The sequence below is a fragment of the Dipodomys ordii genome, unplaced genomic scaffold, assembly GCF_000151885.1.
Source record: "Dipodomys ordii isolate 6190 unplaced genomic scaffold, Dord_2.0 Scaffold14, whole genome shotgun sequence".
Taxonomy (NCBI): Eukaryota; Metazoa; Chordata; class Mammalia; order Rodentia; family Heteromyidae; genus Dipodomys; species Dipodomys ordii.
Genome location: NW_012267230.1, coordinates 336,892 through 357,854, shown reverse-complemented (window position 1 = coordinate 357,854; position 20,963 = coordinate 336,892). Strand labels below are relative to the sequence as shown.

The 20,963-nt window shown below is 42.8% G+C and overlaps 1 protein-coding gene across 1 annotated transcript in view; it reads left to right on the top strand.

The window, feature by feature from the left end:
- Nucleotides 1–20,963, top strand: part of Dnah3 (dynein, axonemal, heavy chain 3) — a 209,322-nt gene that overhangs the window by 169,738 nt on the left and 18,621 nt on the right. Inside the window, exons 51-55 of the mRNA XM_013011154.1 lie at nucleotides 776–974; nucleotides 5,564–7,705; nucleotides 11,543–11,768; nucleotides 15,122–15,366; nucleotides 17,922–18,038. Coding sequence (XP_012866608.1) covers nucleotides 776–974; nucleotides 5,564–7,705; nucleotides 11,543–11,768; nucleotides 15,122–15,366; nucleotides 17,922–18,038 — 2,929 coding nt within the window. The remainder of the gene's footprint in view (nucleotides 1–775; nucleotides 975–5,563; nucleotides 7,706–11,542; nucleotides 11,769–15,121; nucleotides 15,367–17,921; nucleotides 18,039–20,963) is intronic.

Genomic DNA, 20,963 nt, shown 5'->3' with positions numbered 1-20,963 from the left:
AGCAAAAAGAAAAAAACGGAAGTGGCCTGTGGCTCAAGTGGTAGAGTGCTAGCCTTGAGCTGAAGAGCTGAGGGACAGCGCCCAGGCCCAGAGTTCAGGTCCCACGACCGGACCCCCCCAAAAAACAAACAAACAAACAAATAAATATTAGGATTTTTCTTTCTTTCTTTCTTCTTTTTTTGTGCCAGTCCTGGGGCTTGAGTTCTGGGCCTGAGTGCTATCTCTGAGTTCTTATGCTCAAGGCTAGCACTCTACAACTTGAGCCACAACTCTACTTCCAGCTTTTTTGGTGATTAACTTGAGATAAGAGTCTCACAGACTTTCTTACCTTGGCTGGCTTCAAACTATGACCCTCAGATCTCAGCCTCCTGAGTAGCTAGATACAGCTATGAACCAACAGCACCTGGATTTTTTTTAAACCTTTACCGTTTAGGGAATTTGAAGCTAGGTCCCAACAGACAATCAGGAAGAATTAATTCCTGATGCTCTGTGGCACAGAAAGAGCTACCACAATTTATTATCGATTTCAAAGTAGAAACAATCTGAAAGGAGAGGAATGCTAATTACTCTGATCTGAGAAAGGTCTAATTGTTCATGATTACAAACAACGCGAATGCTCAAATGGCTAGGACATCCAAACCCTAGTGGTTCTGCTGCCATCAATTGTCAGAGACGCCCTTAAAGAGGAGGCCTCTGTTCCCCCGGGAGTGGAGCTCTGCCCCATCCCAGTGTGCCTGCCTCAAGCACTCTGCCCTTTTGTCCTTGTGTTCCACAGACCGAATGCGAAGGTGACCTGGCTGAGGCCATGCCAGCGCTTGAAGCCGCGCTTGCCGCACTTGACACCCTGAACCCAGCGGACATCTCACTGGTGAAGTCAATGCAGAACCCACCAGGCCCTGTCAAGTTGGTCATGGAGAGCATCTGTGTCATGAAGGGGCTGAAACCAGAGAGGAAACCGGATCCCAGTGGTTCGGGTAAGCATTCTCATGCCAAGCTTTTCTGTTTCAGTCCCTTAGTTGGGGTGGATGAGTTGTGGAGGAATTTAGACAGTTCCCGGGATATGCATGTGCATCCAAAGATCTTACTGGTTCTTCTCCACCAGCCTCTCACCTATCATCTGGGGAAAAAGAACAGATATCTGTGGGTAAAGATAACCTTAGTCAAGGCCATAGCCAATAAATTATTGCGAAAGCATAAGGCATATACCCCAAAGATGTGGTGTGTGACAAATATATGTGTGCACCTTCAAGAGACACAGGGACATATACAGAGAAGAGACAAAGAGAGATAAAGAAGTGCTTGTGGCTTACAGCTGTAATCCTAGCTACTCAGAAAGGCTGAGATATGAGAATCAAGATTCAAAGTCAGCCCAGGCAGCAAAGTCTATGAGACTCTTCTCTCCAATTAGCCACCAGGAAAGGCAGAAGTAGAGCTATGGGTCAAGTGGTAGAGCACTGGCTTTGAGCAAAAAAAGCTAAGGGATAGTGCCCAGGCCCTGAGTTCAAGTCCAGGCCCGGCACACATGTCTGTATGCACACATACACATACAAACACACACATACACACACACATATTAAAAACAGAGAAATAAAGACAGCATGAGAGACAGAGTCAAAGTAAGAAACTGAGCAAGAAATGTAGAGATGCAGACACCTAGATGGGCTTGTAGGAATATGCATGCATATATACATGTGTACATGAGCATACACACACACAAGCACATGCACACATATACATACACATAAAGATACTGGGAAAGGGAGAGAGGGAAAGGAGAGAAGAGGAAGAGAGGAAAGGAAAGAAGAAGTGAAAGGGATGAGTGGAGAGAGAAAGAAGAAGGGAAGGGCAGAAGGGGAGACTGTGGAGAAGACAGGAGAGAAGAGGGGAGGAGAGGACAAAAGAGGACAAGAAAGGAGAGCATGAGCCGGGCATCAGTGGCTTACGCCTATAATCCTAGCTACTCAGGAGGCTGAGATCTGAGGATCACAGTTCAAAGCCAGCCTGGGCAGGAAAGTCCGTGACGCTCGTATCAGTGGCTTACGCCTATAATCCTAGCTACTCAGGAGGCTGAGATCTGAGGATCACAGTTCAAAGCCAGCCTGGGCAGGAAAGTCCGTGAGGCTCGTATCTCCAATAAACCCCCAGAAAATCTGAAGTAGCACTATGGCTCAAAGTGGTAAAGTGTTAACCTTGAGCAAAAAAGATCAGGAAAAGTGCCAAGGCCCTGAGTTCAAGACCAATGACTGGAAAAAGAAAAGACAAGAAAAGAAATGGGGAGAACAGAATAACAGAAGGGACCGGCACTGGTAGCTCACGCCTATAATCCTAGCTACTCAGGAGGCTGAGATCTGAGAATTGTAGTTCAAAGCCAGCCCGGGCAGGAAAGTCTGTGAAACTCTTATCTCCAATTAACCACTCAGAAAACTGGAAATGGCACTGTGGCTCAAGTGGTAGAGTGCAAGACTTGACTTTAAGAGCTCAGGGACAGCACCCAGGCCCAGAGTTCAAACCCCATGACTGACAAAAAAAAACAAACAAAAAACAGAAGGATAGAGAAAAGTTTTTATACAATTGAGCCTTGAAGCATTAACAAGTGAAATGCTAGTTTATTTTCTTAAAAATGTGAATTTGAGGACCATGCAAGGTGGTATCTGCTTATAATCCCAGCACTTAGGAGACAGAGTGAGACCTTGTCTCAAAAAGGGCAGATGGTGGGCTGGGTCACAATTTGATATTGAGATACTTACTTTAAAATGAATGAGAACTTCAAAAACTACTTCCAAAAAAAAAAAAAAACTACTTCCAGTTGGGCATTGTTGGCTCATTCCTGTAATCCTAGCTTCTCAGGAGGCTGAGACTAGAGGATCACAGTTCAAAGCAAACTTGGGCACGAAAGTCTGTGAGACTCTTCACTCCAATTAACCACCAAAAGTCAAGCTTTGGCTCAACTAGTAGAGTTTTAGCCTTGAGTAAAAAAGCTAAGGAAGAATGCCCAAGGCCAGAGTTCAAGTCCCAGGACCATTCCCCCAAACAACAAGAACCATCCACTTCCACTGGCATTTTCTGCCCTTTGATTCCTCCTGTCTTGAGACATGCTCTACTGTCTCTCTTTCTGAAATATTAACAATCCCCAGTCACTCACCTACATTCCTCAGGCTCCTGCTTCCTTTAGCTTAGTACGCTTTTATTCTGCTTTTCTCAAGTCAACCGCCCTGTGGAGAGGCAAAGCCCATCAGTATAACCAGCAAGGAGTAGACTTTCCAAAAGAAATGATATAGAGAAACCCCTGAGCAACGGTGAGCTTCTCACACTTCTGCACCCTAAAATAACCTGGGGAGCTTAAAGAATGCTGAAGCCCATGTCCTTCTAGAGAGATTTATTTTATTTGGTTTGAGCTCCAGTTATTTTTTGTTTTTGTTCGTGTGTGTGTGTGTGTGTGTGTGTGTGTGTGTGTGTATAGGAGGAGGAGGAGGAGGAGGTTTGGTGCTGTCCCTGGAGCTTGAACTCAGGACCTGAGAACTGTCTCTGAGCCCTATTGCTCAAGGCTAGTGCGCTACCATTTGATCTAGACACCTCAACTTCTGGATTTTTGGTAGTTAACTGAAGATAAAGAGTCTCACAGACTTTTCTGCCTGGGCTGGCTTCAAACCATGATCCTCACATCTCAGTCGCCTAAGTAGCTAGAATTGCAGGCATGAGACACTGGTGCCTGGCATGAGCTCCAATATTTTGTAGAAAGCTCTCTGGGTGATTCTGCAGTGTAGCCAGGGTAGAGCCCTGCTGTGATACACAGAATATTGCTAGGTCAAGATGTCAGTTCCTTTTGTGCATGATTGATGATCAGTACAGAACCTACCATTAAACTAGGATGTAAACAAATTGTACATATCAATCATTGAACTTGTGAATTTCATTACTATATTGGAATGGAACAAAAGAGCGCTGGAGTTCGCTTCAAACCTTGAGTTTAAATGACAGATCATTTTTTTTCTGTCATGCAAACAAAGATCTTCACAGGGAGTATTTTTCTGGTTTCTATGCTTGTATTTAAGAATGGGAAACCTTATGTTCTATAAAATGACTCCAAGTCTGACTTTGTTCATGAACCTGAGTTTTGCAAGTATCCTAAGCCAAAAAAGACTTCATGTTTTGTCTAACATGTCAATGAAAATGGCAGTGTTTCAAGATTGGACCAAAACTCACTTGATTGGCAGGTACTAAGAAGAATAAGGTCCTGGCTTTGTTTCTAGGAAGTCCATGGATGGCTTCCTATCCAACTGGAAGCCTGAAAGCTGCTTCTCTGAAACTATGGCCCACCTTCCTCAGACTGTTCATCACAGGAGTTCTGACTGACTTCCATCTAGTCTACTACTCAGATTTGGAAAAACATATGTCAGGGCTGGGAAGGTGGCTCAGTGGTAGAGCACTTGCCTTGCATGCCTGAGGCCCTGGGTTCGATTCCTCAGCACCACATAAGCAAAAAGAAAAAAGCCGGAAGTGGCGCTGTGGCTCAAGTGGTAGAGCACTAGCCTTGAGCTGAAGAGCTGAGGGACAGTGCCCAGGCCCAGAGTTGAGGCCCCACAACCGGACCCAAAAACAAAAGAAAAAGAAAAAGAAAAACATATGTCAAACAGATGCCCACAGATCTGGCTTCTGTTTCCCTCTTTAGCTATGAATAGGACCATGGAGTAGCATTCCTTCAGTTTATATTTATTGACATCTAAATATGTACATCATAAAGCTTACAGCTTTGAGAGAGAAGTCAATAAATAGAAAGTAAACAAGCCAGATGCTAGTGGCTCACACCTGTAATCCTAGCTACTTAGAAGGCTGTGATCTGAGGACCGTGGTTCAAAGCCAGCCTGGGTAGGAAAGTCTGTGAGGCTCTTATTTTCAAAAAAAAAAAGCCAGAAATAGAGCTGTGGCTCAAATGGTAGACTGCTAGCTACACACACACACACACACACACACACACACACATAAACCTCAGGGACAGCTCTCAGATCCTGAGTTCAAGACCCAGGACACACACACACACACACACAAACACACACAGACACGCATGCACGCATGGCAAACAAAAATTGACTGGTTACAATATAAAAGAAAATTATAGTAGAAGATAAATAGAGAAGTCTGAGGGAACTTAATGGAATTGGCTTATAAAATAAAGTCTGACTAGGTGTGGTGGCCATGCCTATAATCCCCGCTCTTAAGAGGCTGAGACAGGAGGATCTCAACTTGCAGTGTGGACTACATAACAAGATCATGTCTCTAAACAGACAAACTAAGTAAGTAAGAGGTGAAGTGTGGTCTGACCCAGCTAGGTGCTGCTTATAGCACAAAGGGCTTGTGCTAGAGCAACGTGGGATTATGAAGGAATTGAAGAACGGTCCTTCGCGACCCATGTCCAGAGAGCAGAGCAGAGATGACAGGGCTTCCTAGACTATGATGAAACACTTGGATATTTTCGCCCTCAAATCTGAGAAGCAACACTTACAGAATTTTGCATCTCAACTAAAATGTGTTAATACAATCTATCTTGCTTTCTTGTACCCATCAGGTAAGATGATAGAAGATTTCTGGGGTGTTTCAAGAAAGATCCTTGGAGATCTGAAGTTTTTGGAAAGTCTTAAGACATATGACAAAGACAACATTCCTCCAGTGATCATGAAACGGATCCGGGAAAGGTTTATCGATCACCCTGACTTCCAGCCAGCTGTCATTAAGAACGTGTCATCTGCCTGCGAGGGGCTATGCAAGTGGGTGAGGGCCATGGAGGTATACGATCGTGTGGCCAAGGTGGTGGCTCCCAAAAGGGAGAGGCTGAGGGAGGCTGAAGGGAAGCTAGATATACAGATGGGAAAGCTGAATCAGAAACGGGCAGAGCTGAAGCTGGTAGAAGACCGTCTTCAGGCCCTGAACGACAAGTTCGAAAAGATGAATACAAAGAAAAAAGAATTAGAGGAAAACATTGAGATCTGTTCCCAAAAGTTGATCAGGGCAGAGAAATTGATCAGTGGTCTTGGGGGAGAGAAAGACAGATGGACCGAAGCTGCCCGGCAGCTGGGGAACCGATATACTAATCTGACAGGGGATGTCTTGTTGTCCTCTGGGACTGTGGCCTACCTGGGTGCCTTCACAGTGGATTATCGGGTCCAATGCCAAGAGGAGTGGCTAGGCTACTGTAAGGATAGGGTCATTCCTGGCTCCACTGAATTCAGCCTCAGCAACACACTAGGAGATCCTGTAAAAATCCGTGCCTGGCAGATTGCTGGGCTTCCCGTTGACTCCTTCTCCATTGACAATGGCATCATTGTGTCCAACTCCAGACGCTGGCCCTTAATGATTGACCCACAAGGACAGGCCAATAAGTGGATCAAGAACATGGAAAAAGCAAATAAACTGTCCATCATCAAGTTCTCTGATAGTAACTATGTGAGAACCCTGGAAAATGCCCTGCAGTTTGGCACCCCTGTCTTACTGGAAAACATTGGAGAAGAACTGGATGCCTTTATTGAGCCCATCTTGCTGAAGGCAACATTCAAACAGCAAGGGGTTGAATACATGCGGCTGGGTGAGAACATTATTGAGTATTCCCGGGATTTTAAGTTATACATCACCACGCGTCTCAGGAACCCACATTACCTCCCCGAAATTGCTGTGAAAGTCTGTCTCCTCAACTTTATGATCACCCCCTTGGGTCTCCAAGACCAACTCCTTGGCATTGTGGCAGCCAAGGAGAAACCAGAACTAGAAGAGAAAAAGAACCAGTTGATTGTGGAAAGTGCCAAGAATAAGAAGCAACTGAAAGAAATAGAAGATAAGATCTTGGCGGTCCTGTCCCAGTCCGAAGGCAACATCCTTGAGGATGAAACTGCCATCAAAGTGCTGTCCTCCTCTAAACAGCTCTCTGAAGAAATTTCTGAGAAACAGGAAATCGCTTCAATGACAGAAACGCAGATCGATGAGACTCGCATGGGCTACAAGCCAGTGGCTGTGCACTCGGCCACCATCTTTTTCTGTATCTCTGACTTGGCCAACATTGAGCCTATGTACCAGTACTCCCTGACGTGGTTCATCAACCTCTATGTACATTCTCTGGCTCACAGCCCAAAGAGTGACGAGCTGGATCTACGCATCCAATACATCATTGAACATTTCACCTTGAGCATCTATAACAATGTCTGCCGCTCTTTGTTTGAGAAGGATAAGCTGCTCTTCTCCTTTCTCCTGACCATTGGCATTATGAAAGAGAAAAACAAAATTAATGAGGAAGTTTGGTACTTCCTTTTAACAGGCGGCATTGCCCTGGACAACCCCTTCCCCAATCCAGCTTCTGAATGGTTGTCTGAGAAGGCCTGGGCGGAGATTGTTCGTGCCTCTTCATTACCCAAAATGAAAGGCCTGATGGAACATTTTGAACAAAATACCCAAGAATGGAAGTTGATCTATGACTCCGCCTGGCCCCATGAGGAGACATTTCCTGGATCTTGGAAATTTCTTGAAGGACTGGAGAAAATGGTGATCCTCCGATGCTTACGGCCTGATAAAATGGTCCCAGCTGTTCGAGAGTTCATTGCTGAACACATGGGAAAGGTATACATTGAACCTCCCACTTTTGATCTCCAGGGATCCTACAGTGACTCCAGTTGTTGTGCGCCATTGATTTTTGTGTTGTCTCCAGGTGCAGACCCAATGGCAGGTAAGTACAGACTATTATATGAGGAACATTAAGAACCCAGAAAGTGTGGATGGGGGACAGCAGCATGCCTTTGATAAAAGAGATCTTAAGTGGCTTTAAAGGCTGAGTGATTTAATCACTTGTTTGTTTATTTTGTCTTGGGGCTTGAACTCAGGGTTTGGGCACTGTACTTAAGCTATCTTGCTCAAGGCCAGTGCTCTACCACTTGAACCACATCTCTACTTCTGGCTTTTTAGTGGTAAATTGAAGATAAAAGTCTCAAGGACTTTCCTACCCTGGCTGACTTCTAATCATGATCATCAGCCCCCTGAGTAGCTAGGAGTATTGGCATGAACCACTGGTGCCTGACCTTAGTCTTTTTTTTTTTTTTAAGATAGAGTCTCACTGTCTAGCACATACTTGCCTTGAATACAAGGCAATTCCTTGTAATTCCTAGTGCTGGAATTACAGGCATCCCTATAATTATATCATGCCCAGCTCAAAACCAAGCAGTTGGTAGAGGGTGAGATGGATGAGAAACACCCAAAGGAGACATATTTTGAAGTGTAAACTCCTAATCACCAGATCATCTGATTTTTCAAGAGGACATCAGAAACGCAGAAATCATTCTTTTTTTGTACTAGTCTTAGGGCTTGAACTCTTAACCCAGATGCTATCACTGAACATTTGTGCTCAATGCCATCACTCTACCACTTGTCATAGGTCTACTTCCAGTTTTTGGTGGTTAATTAGAGATATGAATCTCACAGACTTTCCTCCCTAGGCTGGACTCAAACCATGATCCTCAGATCTTAGCCTCTTGAGTAACTAGGATTACAGGCATGAGCCACCAGGGTCTAGTTGAAATCGTTTGTTTTGAAATCTTGAACATTAATTCCAGGGTTTTTTCCCATATTATGAGCACCAAGCCCAAGACTAGACTCAGCTGCTAACTTAGCATCTTAGTCCTAATTATCTTTGTTGTTTCTTTAATTTAAAAGGAATATTTGAATAACAATCTTATACTTAAAATCAAACTAGGCAAAAGGGTAGGGGATTGTGATTCATTCAGAAGACTCCATAATAAACAGCAAAATGCTAGACTACATTGAAGGTGTGATTCCAATGGTAAACCACCAGCCATGGGGCTGGGATGTAGCTCAGTGGCAAAGCGCTTGCCTAGCAAGTGCAACATCCTGGGTTCAATCCCCAGTACCAAAAAAAAAAAAAAAACCACCAGCCATGATTGAAAAAGCTGAATGAGAGAGCTCGGACTCTGAGTTAAGTCCTAGTATCACACACACACACACACACACACACACACACACACACACACACACTGCAAAGCTAGATTTCCCATAGACATTCTAACTCCACTGTCATAAATGAATCCTTGAGGTATAAGTCCCTTCCCTCCCTCACCTCTCTCCTTCCCTTCCTTCCTTCCTTCCTTCCCTCCCTCCCTATCTTTCTCCTTCCCTCTCTCTCTTAATCTTTCCCTCCCTTTCTTCCTTCCCTCCTTCCTTCTCTCCTTCCTTCCTTCTTTCTTTCTTTCTTGCTTGCTTGCTTACTTGCTTGCTTTTTCTTTCTTTCCTTTCTTTCTGCCAGTACTAGGACTTGAACTTAAGGCCTGGGCACTGTCCCTGAGCTTTTGTGCTTAAAGCTAATGCTCTACCACTTTGAGCCACAACACCACTCCCAGTGTTCAGGTGGTTAATTGGAGCTCAGAGTTTCACAAACTTTCCTGGCTTTGAATCACTATCCTCATATCAGCCTCCCCAATAGCTAAGAAGTACAGGTATGAGCCATCAATGCCTAGCTAATTCCTCTTTCTTAAATCATTCTTTACTGTCTTCCTACTCTTTGTAGCTCTTTTGCTGCATCTGGGAGCAGTATCCTAATCTTAGATATTGTGCCCAAGAACTAAGGAACAATGAAGACACCCCAAATAATGATTTTGTAGGAGAGAAAACATGTGATACTTATTCCGAGAATGGGTTGTTTCACTTGGCATGGTGATCTCCAGTTCCATCCATTTTGCTGCAAGGGAAATATTTTGTTCTTCTTTATGGCTCATACTACTCTGTGTGTATAAAATATGAATTTTGTTCATTCATCCACTGACTGGACATAGACTGCTTCCATGACCTGGCTATGGTGAATAGAACTTCAGTACATATGAGTACACAAGTTAAAAAATAAAAACATCACATCCCTTTAGACTGGTTAAACAAAGTATGACATTTTTCCAATAGCAAAACACTCTCCAATGTGAAAAAGATCTACAAGATACATTGTTAAGTGAAGCAGGCAACTGTAGAATTCTATTCATATACATTGAATAATTTTATGCATTTATTTAAGTGCACAAAATATCTCTGGGAGGATTCACAAGTCTAACAACATTAGCTACTGCTGAAGAAGAAAGATATAAAAGAGACTATATAATTTTATTTTTAAAATACCTATATTCCTGCTAAAATAAATTCCTAAATTTGGTTTCTGGTTATTTGGTGATATGCATATCTTCAGGTTTGACTTTCCTCTTCATTTTGATATCTAATGATTAGACTTTCTTTCAAACTCAGATTTTTTTTCTTTCGTGTGTGTGTGTGTGTGTGTGTGTGTGTGTGTGTGTGTGCACGCGTGCATACACGCACGCGCATGATATTGAAGATAAAACCTAAGGCCTTATAAGTGCTAGACAAGTGCTCTAATACTAAACTATATCCCCGGCTCTGTGAAATAAATATATTATCAAGGATGCTAGCTAGGCACTAGTGGCTCATGCCTGTAATCTTTGCTAGGCAGAAGGCAGAGATCTGAGGATCATGGTTCAAAGCCAACCTAGTCGGGAAAGGTCATGAGACTTTTATCTCCAATTAACCATCTAAAAACTGGAAGTAGAGCTGAGGTTCCTCAAAGTGGTAGAGCACTAGTCTTGAACAACAACAACAAAAAAAAACCCTCTGGGATAGTGATCAGGTCCTGAGTTCAAGCACATGACTGACAAAAAAAAAAAAGACAGGCACTATGGCTCACCCATAATCCTAGCTAGGCAGGAGGCTGAGATCTGAGGATCATGGTTCAAAGCCAGCCCAAGCAAGAAATTTAGCTCCAAATAACCATCAAAAAAGCTGTAATAGAGCTGAGGCCAAGTAGTAGAGTGCTAGCCTTGAGCTAAAATGCTCAGGGATAGCATCCAGGCCCTGAGTTCAAGCCCAGAACTAACGTACGCACTCACACATACACACAAATGCTTGCTGGGTACTAGTGGCTCACAGCTGTAATCTTAGCTATTCAGGAAGCTACGATCGGAGGGTCATGGTTCAAAGCCAGCCCAGGCAGAAAACTCCATGAAACTCTTATTTCCAATAAACTAGTGGGAAAAAAGCCCCCCCCCAAAAAACAAAACAAACAGAAACAAAAAACCAGAGGTAGAAATGTGGCTTTACCAGTTTTGAGTAAAAAAGCCATGTGTGAGCTCAGAGCTGGTTTTGGCACACACGTATAATCCAAGCATTTAGGATACTGTATCCACGAAGGATGACAGCGTAGGCTATGTGGTGAGACTCTATCTCAAAAAGAAAAAAAAGAAAAAAGAAAGAAGGAAAAAGGAAGGGAGGGACGAAAGGAAGGGGGAGGAAAATCTGTGTACTTCCAACAAGAGGAGAGTTGACTGCAACTTAGTCTGCCATTATGCCCAATCTCTGCAGCTTTTTCAGAGAGAAGTTTATTTTAAAAAAAGAAAGAAAACAGAAGCCAATAAGTTTCTTTCTGAATCCAAATTTTAATGTATCTCCTCTTGCATTATTCTGCTGATGAGGTCTATGCTAACCATTCTCGCCCTGATCTCAGGCCTGCTGAAGTTTGCAGATGACCTTAACATGGGAGGTTCCAAAACACAGACCATCTCCCTTGGCCAAGGCCAAGGTCCGATTGCTGCCAAAATGATCGACTCTGCCATCAAAGATGGGACCTGGGTAGTCTTACAGAATTGCCATCTGGCTACTAGCTGGATGCCTGCCCTGGAGAAGATCTGTGAGGAGGTGATTATCCCTGAGAACACCAACGCCAGATTCAGGTGAGCGACTTCCCACTGCCCATCTGTCTCTTGTACCTAGCTTCAAGCAGCAGATAATATGTTGGTTTTTGGAAATATAAGGATCGCAAGACACAGTCCTGCCACTAACAAGTTTTAGATGAGCAAAAAACATGTTGTAGATGAATAATGTTGACCTTGGGTCATAATGAACAAAAAGGACGGGGCCAGAAAAGGAAGTAGAAAGGGAAGGTGTGGCTGTCTGATAACTACCTTGGATAGGTAGAGGTATATTCCAACAGAAAGGAGCAACCTAGAGCTTGAACTCAGGGTCTGGACACTGTCCCTGAGCTTTTTTGCTCAAGGATAGCACTCTACCACTTGAGCCACAGTTTCACTTTTGGCTTTTTGGTAGTTAATTAGAGATATGAGTCCTACAGATTTTCCTGCCTTGGCTAGCTTTGAACCACAATCTTCAGATCTTAGCTTCCTGAATGACTAGGATTATAGGCATGAACCACTCTGGCATCAGGCTAGGAACAGCATTTTTCAAAGCAATGAGTGAATACCATGAAGTTAACCTGTGACTCTGAGATGTTTACTGTAAGCTGTTAGTCCTATTTTTATATACCCAATATGGTATAAGCAGGACTGAAACAGTTAACAGTTTAACAAAATGAAATGAGATTGTAATTGGGGGAGAGGGGAGCTAGTGAGAGGAGAGTGGATGAATGGAAAAGGGAACCGGGGACAAATACAGTCACATGCATACTCCATGTACACATGTGATAAAGAAAGGTGGAAATGGGATGTGAGTCTAGAGGAGGAAACAGTTGGTATGGGGGAAGAAAGGGTGACTGGTCAAGAAGTCCTGGACACTTAGATGGACATGTTAAATTGTAGCCACCTGTAAAATCTTTTAAAGTTCAGGAAAAAAAAAAGGAAGGAAGGGAGAGAGGGAGGGAGGGAGGGAGGGAGAAGGAAAGAGGTAAGAAAAAGGAAAGGAAGGAAGGAAGGGAAGAAAGAGAAAGAAAAAAAGAAAGGAAGCAAGTTGTTAGGGGAAGTGACAGCAGACATGTCTAGGAAGGAAAATCACACGTCAATAGTGGTATCTAGGAAGCATTTATTCCTCATCCTGTATTCCTTGGGCTACTTGGGGTCTTTTAACTTAAATGTTAGGAATTATCTTATTCTAGACCAGCCAATAAGGTGGATTAGTGAATAAGAACCACCTGTTGAAAATCTCTGCTATCTTAACAAGCAACAAAAAATAGGATGACATAGTGTATATGTCATTAATAAATTAATAAAAAGCCTAGAATATAAGATGTCAAACTATTAACCTTTAGGTAGAAATTTTTTATTGATTGATTGATTGATTTTTTGTTTGGTCATGGGGCTTGAACTCTGGGCCCCTGGGTGCTGTCCCTTAGCTCTTCAGCTCAAGGCTATTGCAATACCACTTTGAGCCACAACACCACTTCCAATTTTCTGGTGGTTAATTGGAGATAAGAGTCTCACTGACTTTCCTGCCCGGGCTGGCTTTGAACTACGATCCTTAGAGCTCAGCTTCCTGAGAAGCTAGGATTACAGATGGGAGCCACCAGCACCTGGCTGTAGGTAGAAATTTTTGTAGACTTTTATTTTTCTAAACATATGCATCACACCCCATCTAATTTTGTTACATTTTAAAAATGTAACTGGCTAGGCTCCAGTGGCTCACACCTGATAACTACTCTGGAGACAGATCTGAGGATCAAGGATTGAAATCACCCTGTGTAAGAAAGTCCATGGAATTCTTATCTTCAATTAACCGCCAAAAAGCCAGAAGTAGTAGAGCTGTGGCTCAAGTGATGGATCACTGATAGAGCACTAGCCTTGAGAGAAAAAAAAAAACCTCAGGGAGAGTGCCTGGGCCCTGAGTTTAAGCCCCAGTACTGGCACCTAAAAGAAAGAAAGAGAGGAAGAAAGAAAGAGGAAGACAGAAAGAACCTATCCATATTCTCAAAGTCCAGTTTATATAGCTTTTGGTACTAGGTATTAGACTCAGAACCTTATGCATGCTAGACATGAGCTTTACCACTTAGATATATCCACAGCCCGTTTTGTAATAGTTTATTTTCAGACAGGATCTCAGTGAGTTGAGCAGACTGGCCTTGAACTTGTAATCTTTCTTCCTCAGGCTCCCTAATAGCTGGGATTACAGACATGTGCCATCATGCCTACACTCATGGCCCATTTTAAATACATTTCCTACTTAATAGGTGTCAACTTATTCTATCTTCAAATGGTCCTAATAGTAAAAAAAACTTACACTTTACAGTCATATTGTCTTTGTTGCAAATACTGAACTCTGAGTTCAGAGTGGTGAGTGCAGCCATAGGCAAGATAGGAAGGAACATGTTCCAATAAAATTATTTATGAAAAAAATAGGTGATAAACTAGGCTCTGGTGTCTCACACCTGTAATCCTAGCTACTCAGGAGGCTGAGATCTGAGGATTTTGGTTCAAAGCCAGCCCAAGTAGAAAAGTCTGTGAGACTGTTATCTCCAATTAAACATCAAAAAGAAGCAAGTAGTGGAGCTGTGGCTCAAATGATAGAGTGCCAGACTTGAGCAACATAATTAAGGAACAGGGCCTAGTACCTGAGTTCAAGTCCCAGCAATGGTGCACGCACACACACACACACACACACACACACACACACACACCAGGAAGAAAGAAAGAAAGAAAGAAAGAAAGAAAGAAAGAAAGAAAGAAAGAAAGAAAGAAAGAAAGAAAGAAAGAAAGAAAAAGAAAGAAAGAAGGAAAGTGATTAAGTTGATGAGCTAGATTTCTCTCTTGACCATCATCTGTCCCTTTTAATCTCTGATGTTTTCCAGGCTCCCTCCAATACATTAGGATCTTTTCTCCCTTGGACTCCATTGCCCATTATTTCTGCTTCCCTGTGACAAATAAATAGGACTTTTGTGTCTGATTTAACGCTTACGGCTTGCTTGGCCCCCATATTTTCCCCTACCAAGAAGGCGGTGAGGATCTGGAGGGTAGAAATCATGCTTTACTCACTCCAGTTACTCTTAACAATGTTAAGAAATTCTGACTAGGCCCCAGGAAGGAGCTTAAGAGCAGGGCCTTTGGAATAAGAGAATCTCAAGTTTACCAGTGGTTTGTCCTTGATAAACCAACCTGACCTCTCCATTGCCTTTGTTTCCCCACTGGTAAAGTGTGCAGAGAGGTGAATCCATCCTTCTAGGATGGTTATAAAGATTCAAGGAAATGAAAGGACTTGTATTGACAATTTAGGATGGGTTGGAATCTAATAGTATTTAATAGTTGCTATTGTTATTGTTCATTGATCTTGTTTTAAAATATAATTTATTGCATTGTTCTTCAAGACTCTGGCTCACCAGCTATCCATCAGAGAAGTTTCCAGTCAGCATTCTTCAGAATGGGATCAAAATGACCAATGAACCCCCAAAAGGGCTTCGGGCTAACCTTTTGCGCTCCTATCTCAATGACCCCATCTCAGATTCGGTGTTCTTTCAAAGCTGCTCAAAGCCAGTGATGTGGCAGAAGCTGTTGTTTGGCCTTTGCTTCTTCCATGCCATTGTTCAGGAGAGGAGGAACTTTGGACCTCTAGGTGAGCCATGGCAATGTGTATGGGTTGCCTGGGAGGAAAAGGATCACAGAGATGCGTGTATGTTTACAGGCATGTGTTCAGATTTCCACTCAGGTGGGGTGTCCGGGAAAATGTAGTACATGTTCTATGCAATATTGAGGATTTACTTATACTAAATGTGATATTAAATTTCACTCACTGTTGTATATTTTTATTTACTAAATCTAGGTCACCCTATAACCCAGACAATGTCAAACTCAGAGGCCCCCTACCTAGCGAAGTCTGGAGCTCTTCACTTTGCAATGTGTTTCCTATCTTAGGGACAATGACTATTCTTCCAGGAGTTGTCACCAAGTGGCTTAAAATTTCTTAATAACCCAGGCACTGGTGGCTAATACTTGCAACCCTAGCTATGCAGGAGGCTGATCTGAGGATTGCAGTTCAGAGCTAGCCTGAGCAAAAAAGTCACTGAGACTCTTATTTCCAGTTAACCACCAAAATCTGGAAGTGGAGCTGTGGCTCAAGTGGTAGACCACTAGCCTTGAACACAAAAGCTCAGGAACAGTGCCTAGGCCCTGAGTTTGAACTCCAGAAAAGGCACAATAAAATAAAAATTTTAGGTATCTCTTTTTACATATGCATAACAATGAAAGAAACATACCTGGGAAATAGATCTGCCATGAGTTCAATCTCATTAGGACAAATGATCAAATTGTTAAATACAATTTCTATGTCATCATGGCGTTAGATTATGATTCTCTCACCTATGGGCTGCCTTTGATTAGGTTGAAAGGCTGTACAGAGGCTTAGTGACAGGGTATTCTTAATAATTCTTTTAGGTTAGATAAGTAGAAAAATTGTCCTCATGATGAAATATTTTTTCCCCAGTCCTGGGGCTTGAACTCAGGGCCTGGGCACTGTCTCTGAGCTTCTTTTGCTCAAGTCTAGCATTCTACCACTTGAGCCACAGTGCCACTTCTGGCTTTTTCTGTTTATGTGGTACTGAGGAACTGAACCCAGAGCTTCATGTATGCAAGGCAAGTACTCTACCACTAAGCCACAATCCCAGCCCTGATGAATCCTTTTGAGTCTCTACTTCTTTTCCTTCTATCTTCATACCCTCAATAGCCTCTATTAGCTCCACAGGTCATATAACTTGCACAAGGTGGAGGGAGAACCATCCCTCTACTTCTACATTTCATGTATCTTATTTTCCTCAAAGTGCCAGACCTCCAGCAACCCAAGCAGCAGTTTGGCTCAGAACCAGTTGCCCTCTTGGGTCTTGTTTTTCAGCACATGCATTTTGTTTTTTTTTCTTTTTTTTGTTTTATATATATATATATAATTTTTTATTATAAAGATACTATACAGAGGGTTACAGTTACATGAGCAAGGTAATGAGTACACTTCCTATTGAGCATTGTTACCCCCTCCATTGTTTTCCCCCTACCATCCCTTCCCTCCCTACCTTCCCTGAGGTTTTTTTTTTTTATTGTGATTAAGTGATTACATAAGTTCCTAGATTTCACAGTATTGTGGAATAATGATGCTCATTTAAAGTCACAAGCTCATTCTAACTTTCCTGGAGCAAATTGTCTATCACAGTCTATAACATATAATGGTGTACACATATACACCATACATGTGATCAGCAGCATGGGGATATTTAGTAGTGGTTCGACCAGATGAGTGGAAGTTCTTTGTTTCTTAAGTCCTGTTAATTTTGTCATATCACCTAACATTTTGGATTTAGCATCCACTTATCAGGGAGACCATGTACCGTTTGTCTCTTTGTTCTTGGCTTACCTCGCTCAACATGATTCCTTCTAGCTCCATCCATTTCCCTGCAAATGCCATTATATTTTGTCATTTCTAATGGCTGCATAATATTCCATTGTGTATAGATACCACAATTTTTGGATCCATTCATCTGCGGTGGGGCATCTGGGTTGTTTCCATATCCTGGCTATTGTGAACAGTGCTGCAATGAACATGGAGGTGCAAGCACATGCATTTTGTTAGTTTTAATTTTTCATCTGAATGTGATTGCTTAGGAGGAAATCAAACTCCTCTGTTAAACGAAGGGGCCCACCATACTCTTCTGTCTTACACCAGGCCTAGGGCAGCACCAAAGGGAAATGCATGTGGCAGTTTCTTTCAGACTAGCCTTAAAATGTAGGGAGGGAAATTATCAAAAGCAGCTTTTTTTTGTTGCCCGATCCTAGCTTCTGCTCTTTGGCTGTACTTTGTTATTTTTGGAGCTCTGTGCCTTACCACAGTCTTCTAGCCAGGCTAAATAATTCTCATTCCACAAATCTCAGGATGTTAACATCTTCCTTAACAAATGGGGGGACCCACAAGGAAATTGATTTTAGAATGGATGTTTTCCTCAGGCAGAATGGCTCCCAGGTTGGCAATAAATGTCAAGGCTAATAGTTGGCCCCGTTGCTGGATCTTTGGAAGACTGAAAGAGGCTCTTGATCCATAATAGCACTTAACTTCATCAGCTCAATCTCTCAAGTGAAAATTAAGAGCTCTTAGCACAAAAGCCTCTAATTCTTCTCTGCTTCTTGCAGGTTGGAATATTCCTTATGAATTTAATGAATCGGATCTCAGGATTAGCATGCGACAGATCCAGATGTTTCTCAATGATTACAAAGAGGTGCCATTTGAAGCTCTGACCTATCTGACAGGTAAATACTTGATGGAGAGTACTATTTTTTACTTTGCTCTTTTTCTCCTGTCTCTATTCATTTTTTGTTTTCCGGTTGGTCATGGGGATTGAACTTTGGGCCTGGGCACTGTCCCTCAGCTCTTCAGCTCAAGGCTAGTGCTCTACCACTTGAGCCACAGTGCCACTTCCAGCTTTTCTATTTATGTGGTGTTGAGCAATTGAACCCAGGGCCTCATGCATGTGAGGCAAGCACTCTACCACTGAGCCACCTTCCTAGCTGGTCTCTATTCACTTAAAAAAAATCACTCCTTCATTCAATCAGCAAACATTAAATGCTGGATATTGCACAGCATTAAAAACAGAGTCAAGGGCTGGGAAGGTGGCTCAGTGGTAGAGCGCTTGCCTTGCATGCCTGAGGTTCTGCGTTCGATTCCTCAGCACCACATAAGCAAAAAGAAAAAAGCCGGTAGTGGCACTGTGGCTCAAGTGGTAGAGTGCTAGCCTTGAGCTGAAGAGCTGAGGGACAGCACCCAGGCCCAGAATTCAGGCCCCACAACTGGACCCAAAAAAATAAATAAAAACAGAGTCAAGAAGCTGGGTGCTGGTGGCTCATGCCTGCAATCCTAACTACTTAGAAAGTTGAAATTTGAGGATCAAGGTTTGAAGCCAATCCTGTCAGGAAAGTCTGTGAGACTCTTCTCTCTAATTACTCACCAAAAAACTATAAGTAGAGCCGGGGTTTAAGTGGTAGATTGCTAGCCTTGAGCCAAAGAGCTCAGGGACAGCACCCAGGTCCTGAGTTCAAATTCTAGCATACACACACACACACACACACACACACACACACACACACACACCACAAAGATATATTCCTTACAGTCAAGGTTTACAGATGAAAGAAGTAAATAAAGTGGGGAGTAGGGGAAAAGGAGGGGGAAGTGAAGAGAAGCATCTCAGCAAGAGGGATCCTTAGTTGTGTGTGTGTGTTTTGTCCGAGACTGGGACTTGAACTGATATCTGATGCTTTCACTCATTGGCTGATGCTTTAACACTGGAGCCACGCCTCCAGCCGCATGACTCTTTTGTATTAAAGCAATTTATCAGCAACTTGTTATTTGTCACTCAGTATATATACTAGTACATAATGTGGAAGAATGTAGATGTACCAAACTTGATGCTTCCCTCAAGGAATACATGTATCTCAGAGACTGGATGTGAAATAGAGAGGAGCTATATGAATGAAATTCAGTGGCCAAGGATCAAAAGTGGAAGGTGAAAAGAAAAGGACTTCTACAAGATCACACACAATTCCCTCTTCAAGTGCAGATATTAAGGATTCTTTCTCCATTGCCAAAATAACAGACACTTCATGCACATAATTAATGCATTGAATCTTCAAAACTATCTAATGGACTCCATGTTAGTAAACTCATTTTAAAGCCAAAGAGACTGAGGCTTTAGAGTAGTGATTTTGAACAATGGGAACATTTTACTGATTTTTAAAAAATTTTAAGTAGTCATACAAAGGGGCTTCAATTCAACAAGTCAGTTAATGAGTACTATGTATCTTTCTTTTTTTTGGGGGGGTGAAGGGGAGGGTCTGGTCGTGAGGCCTGAACTCTGGGCCTGGGCGCTGTCCCTGAGCTCTTTGGCTCTCTAAAGTTAGCACTCTACCACTTGAGCCACAGTGCCACTTCCGGCTTTTTTTTCTGCTTATGTGGTGCTGAGGAATCAAACCCAGGGCCTCAGGCATGCAAGGCAAGCGCTCTACCACTGAGCCACTATGTATCTTGATCAATGTCACCCCTTCCATCACTCTCCATCTCCCCTAACACCACCCATCACCTTAACTTATATGGTTCCATTTTCACATATGTATATTGACTACAATGACTATATTTTCCAGCCTTTCTTCTCTTAATTCTTCTGAATGTTTGGTAGTGTCTAGTGATGTTTTAAGTTTTATAACAAGTACATATGTGAGGTGCTACTGGAATCTAATGGGTAGAGGCCAGAGATGTTGCTATATATTCTTTTTGTTGTTTTGTTTTCTTTTTGGTGTTTGAAATGGGGCTTGAACTCAGGGCTTGGACACTGTCCCTTAGCTTTTTTTGCCCAAGGATGATGCTCTACCACTTGAGCCACAGCTCTACTTCTGATTTTTTTGCTGATTAATTGGACTTAAGAATCTAATAGAAGGCTGGGAAGGTGGCTCAGTGGAAGAGCGCTTGCCTTGCATGCCTGAGGCCCTGGGTTCGATTCCTCAGCACCACATAAGCAAAAACGAAAAAAGCCGGAAAGTGGCGCTGTGGCTCACAGTGGTAAAGCGCCAGCTTTGAGCTGAAGAGCTGAGGGACAGCACCCAGGCCCAGAGTTCAGGCCCCACGACCGGACCCAAAAAAAAAAAAAAAAAAAAAAACTCTTAGTGAACCACACAGCACAAGTTCAGTCAATCTTAGTCTGGTGAAAAAGAATTTTTTACAGAAGTGGTCATGTTCCCATCATTCCATGTCAGGCAGATGCCTTTTCCAGGGCTCCTCTGTTTGTTTGCTTGCTTGTTTGTTTGTTTACTCATTGTGCTGGTATTGGAGCTTGAAGTCAGGGTCTGAGCACTGACCATTAGTTTTTTTTACTAATGGCTGAGCCATAGCTCCACTTCCAACCTTTTGTTGGCTAATAGAAAGTAAGAGTCTTACGGGTTTTTATGCCTGAATTGACTTCAAACCACAGTCCTCAGATCTCCAATTCCTGATTAGCTGGGATTATAGGCATGAGCTACCAATGCGCAGCTCTAAGCTTCTCTATATATCATAGAAGAAGTACAGAGTTGGAAGGGCACCGGTGGCTCACACCTGTAATCTTAGCTGCTCAAGAGGCTGAGATCTGAAGACTGTGGTTCAAAGCCAACCTGGGCAGGAAAGTCTGTGAGAGTCTTTTTTTTTTT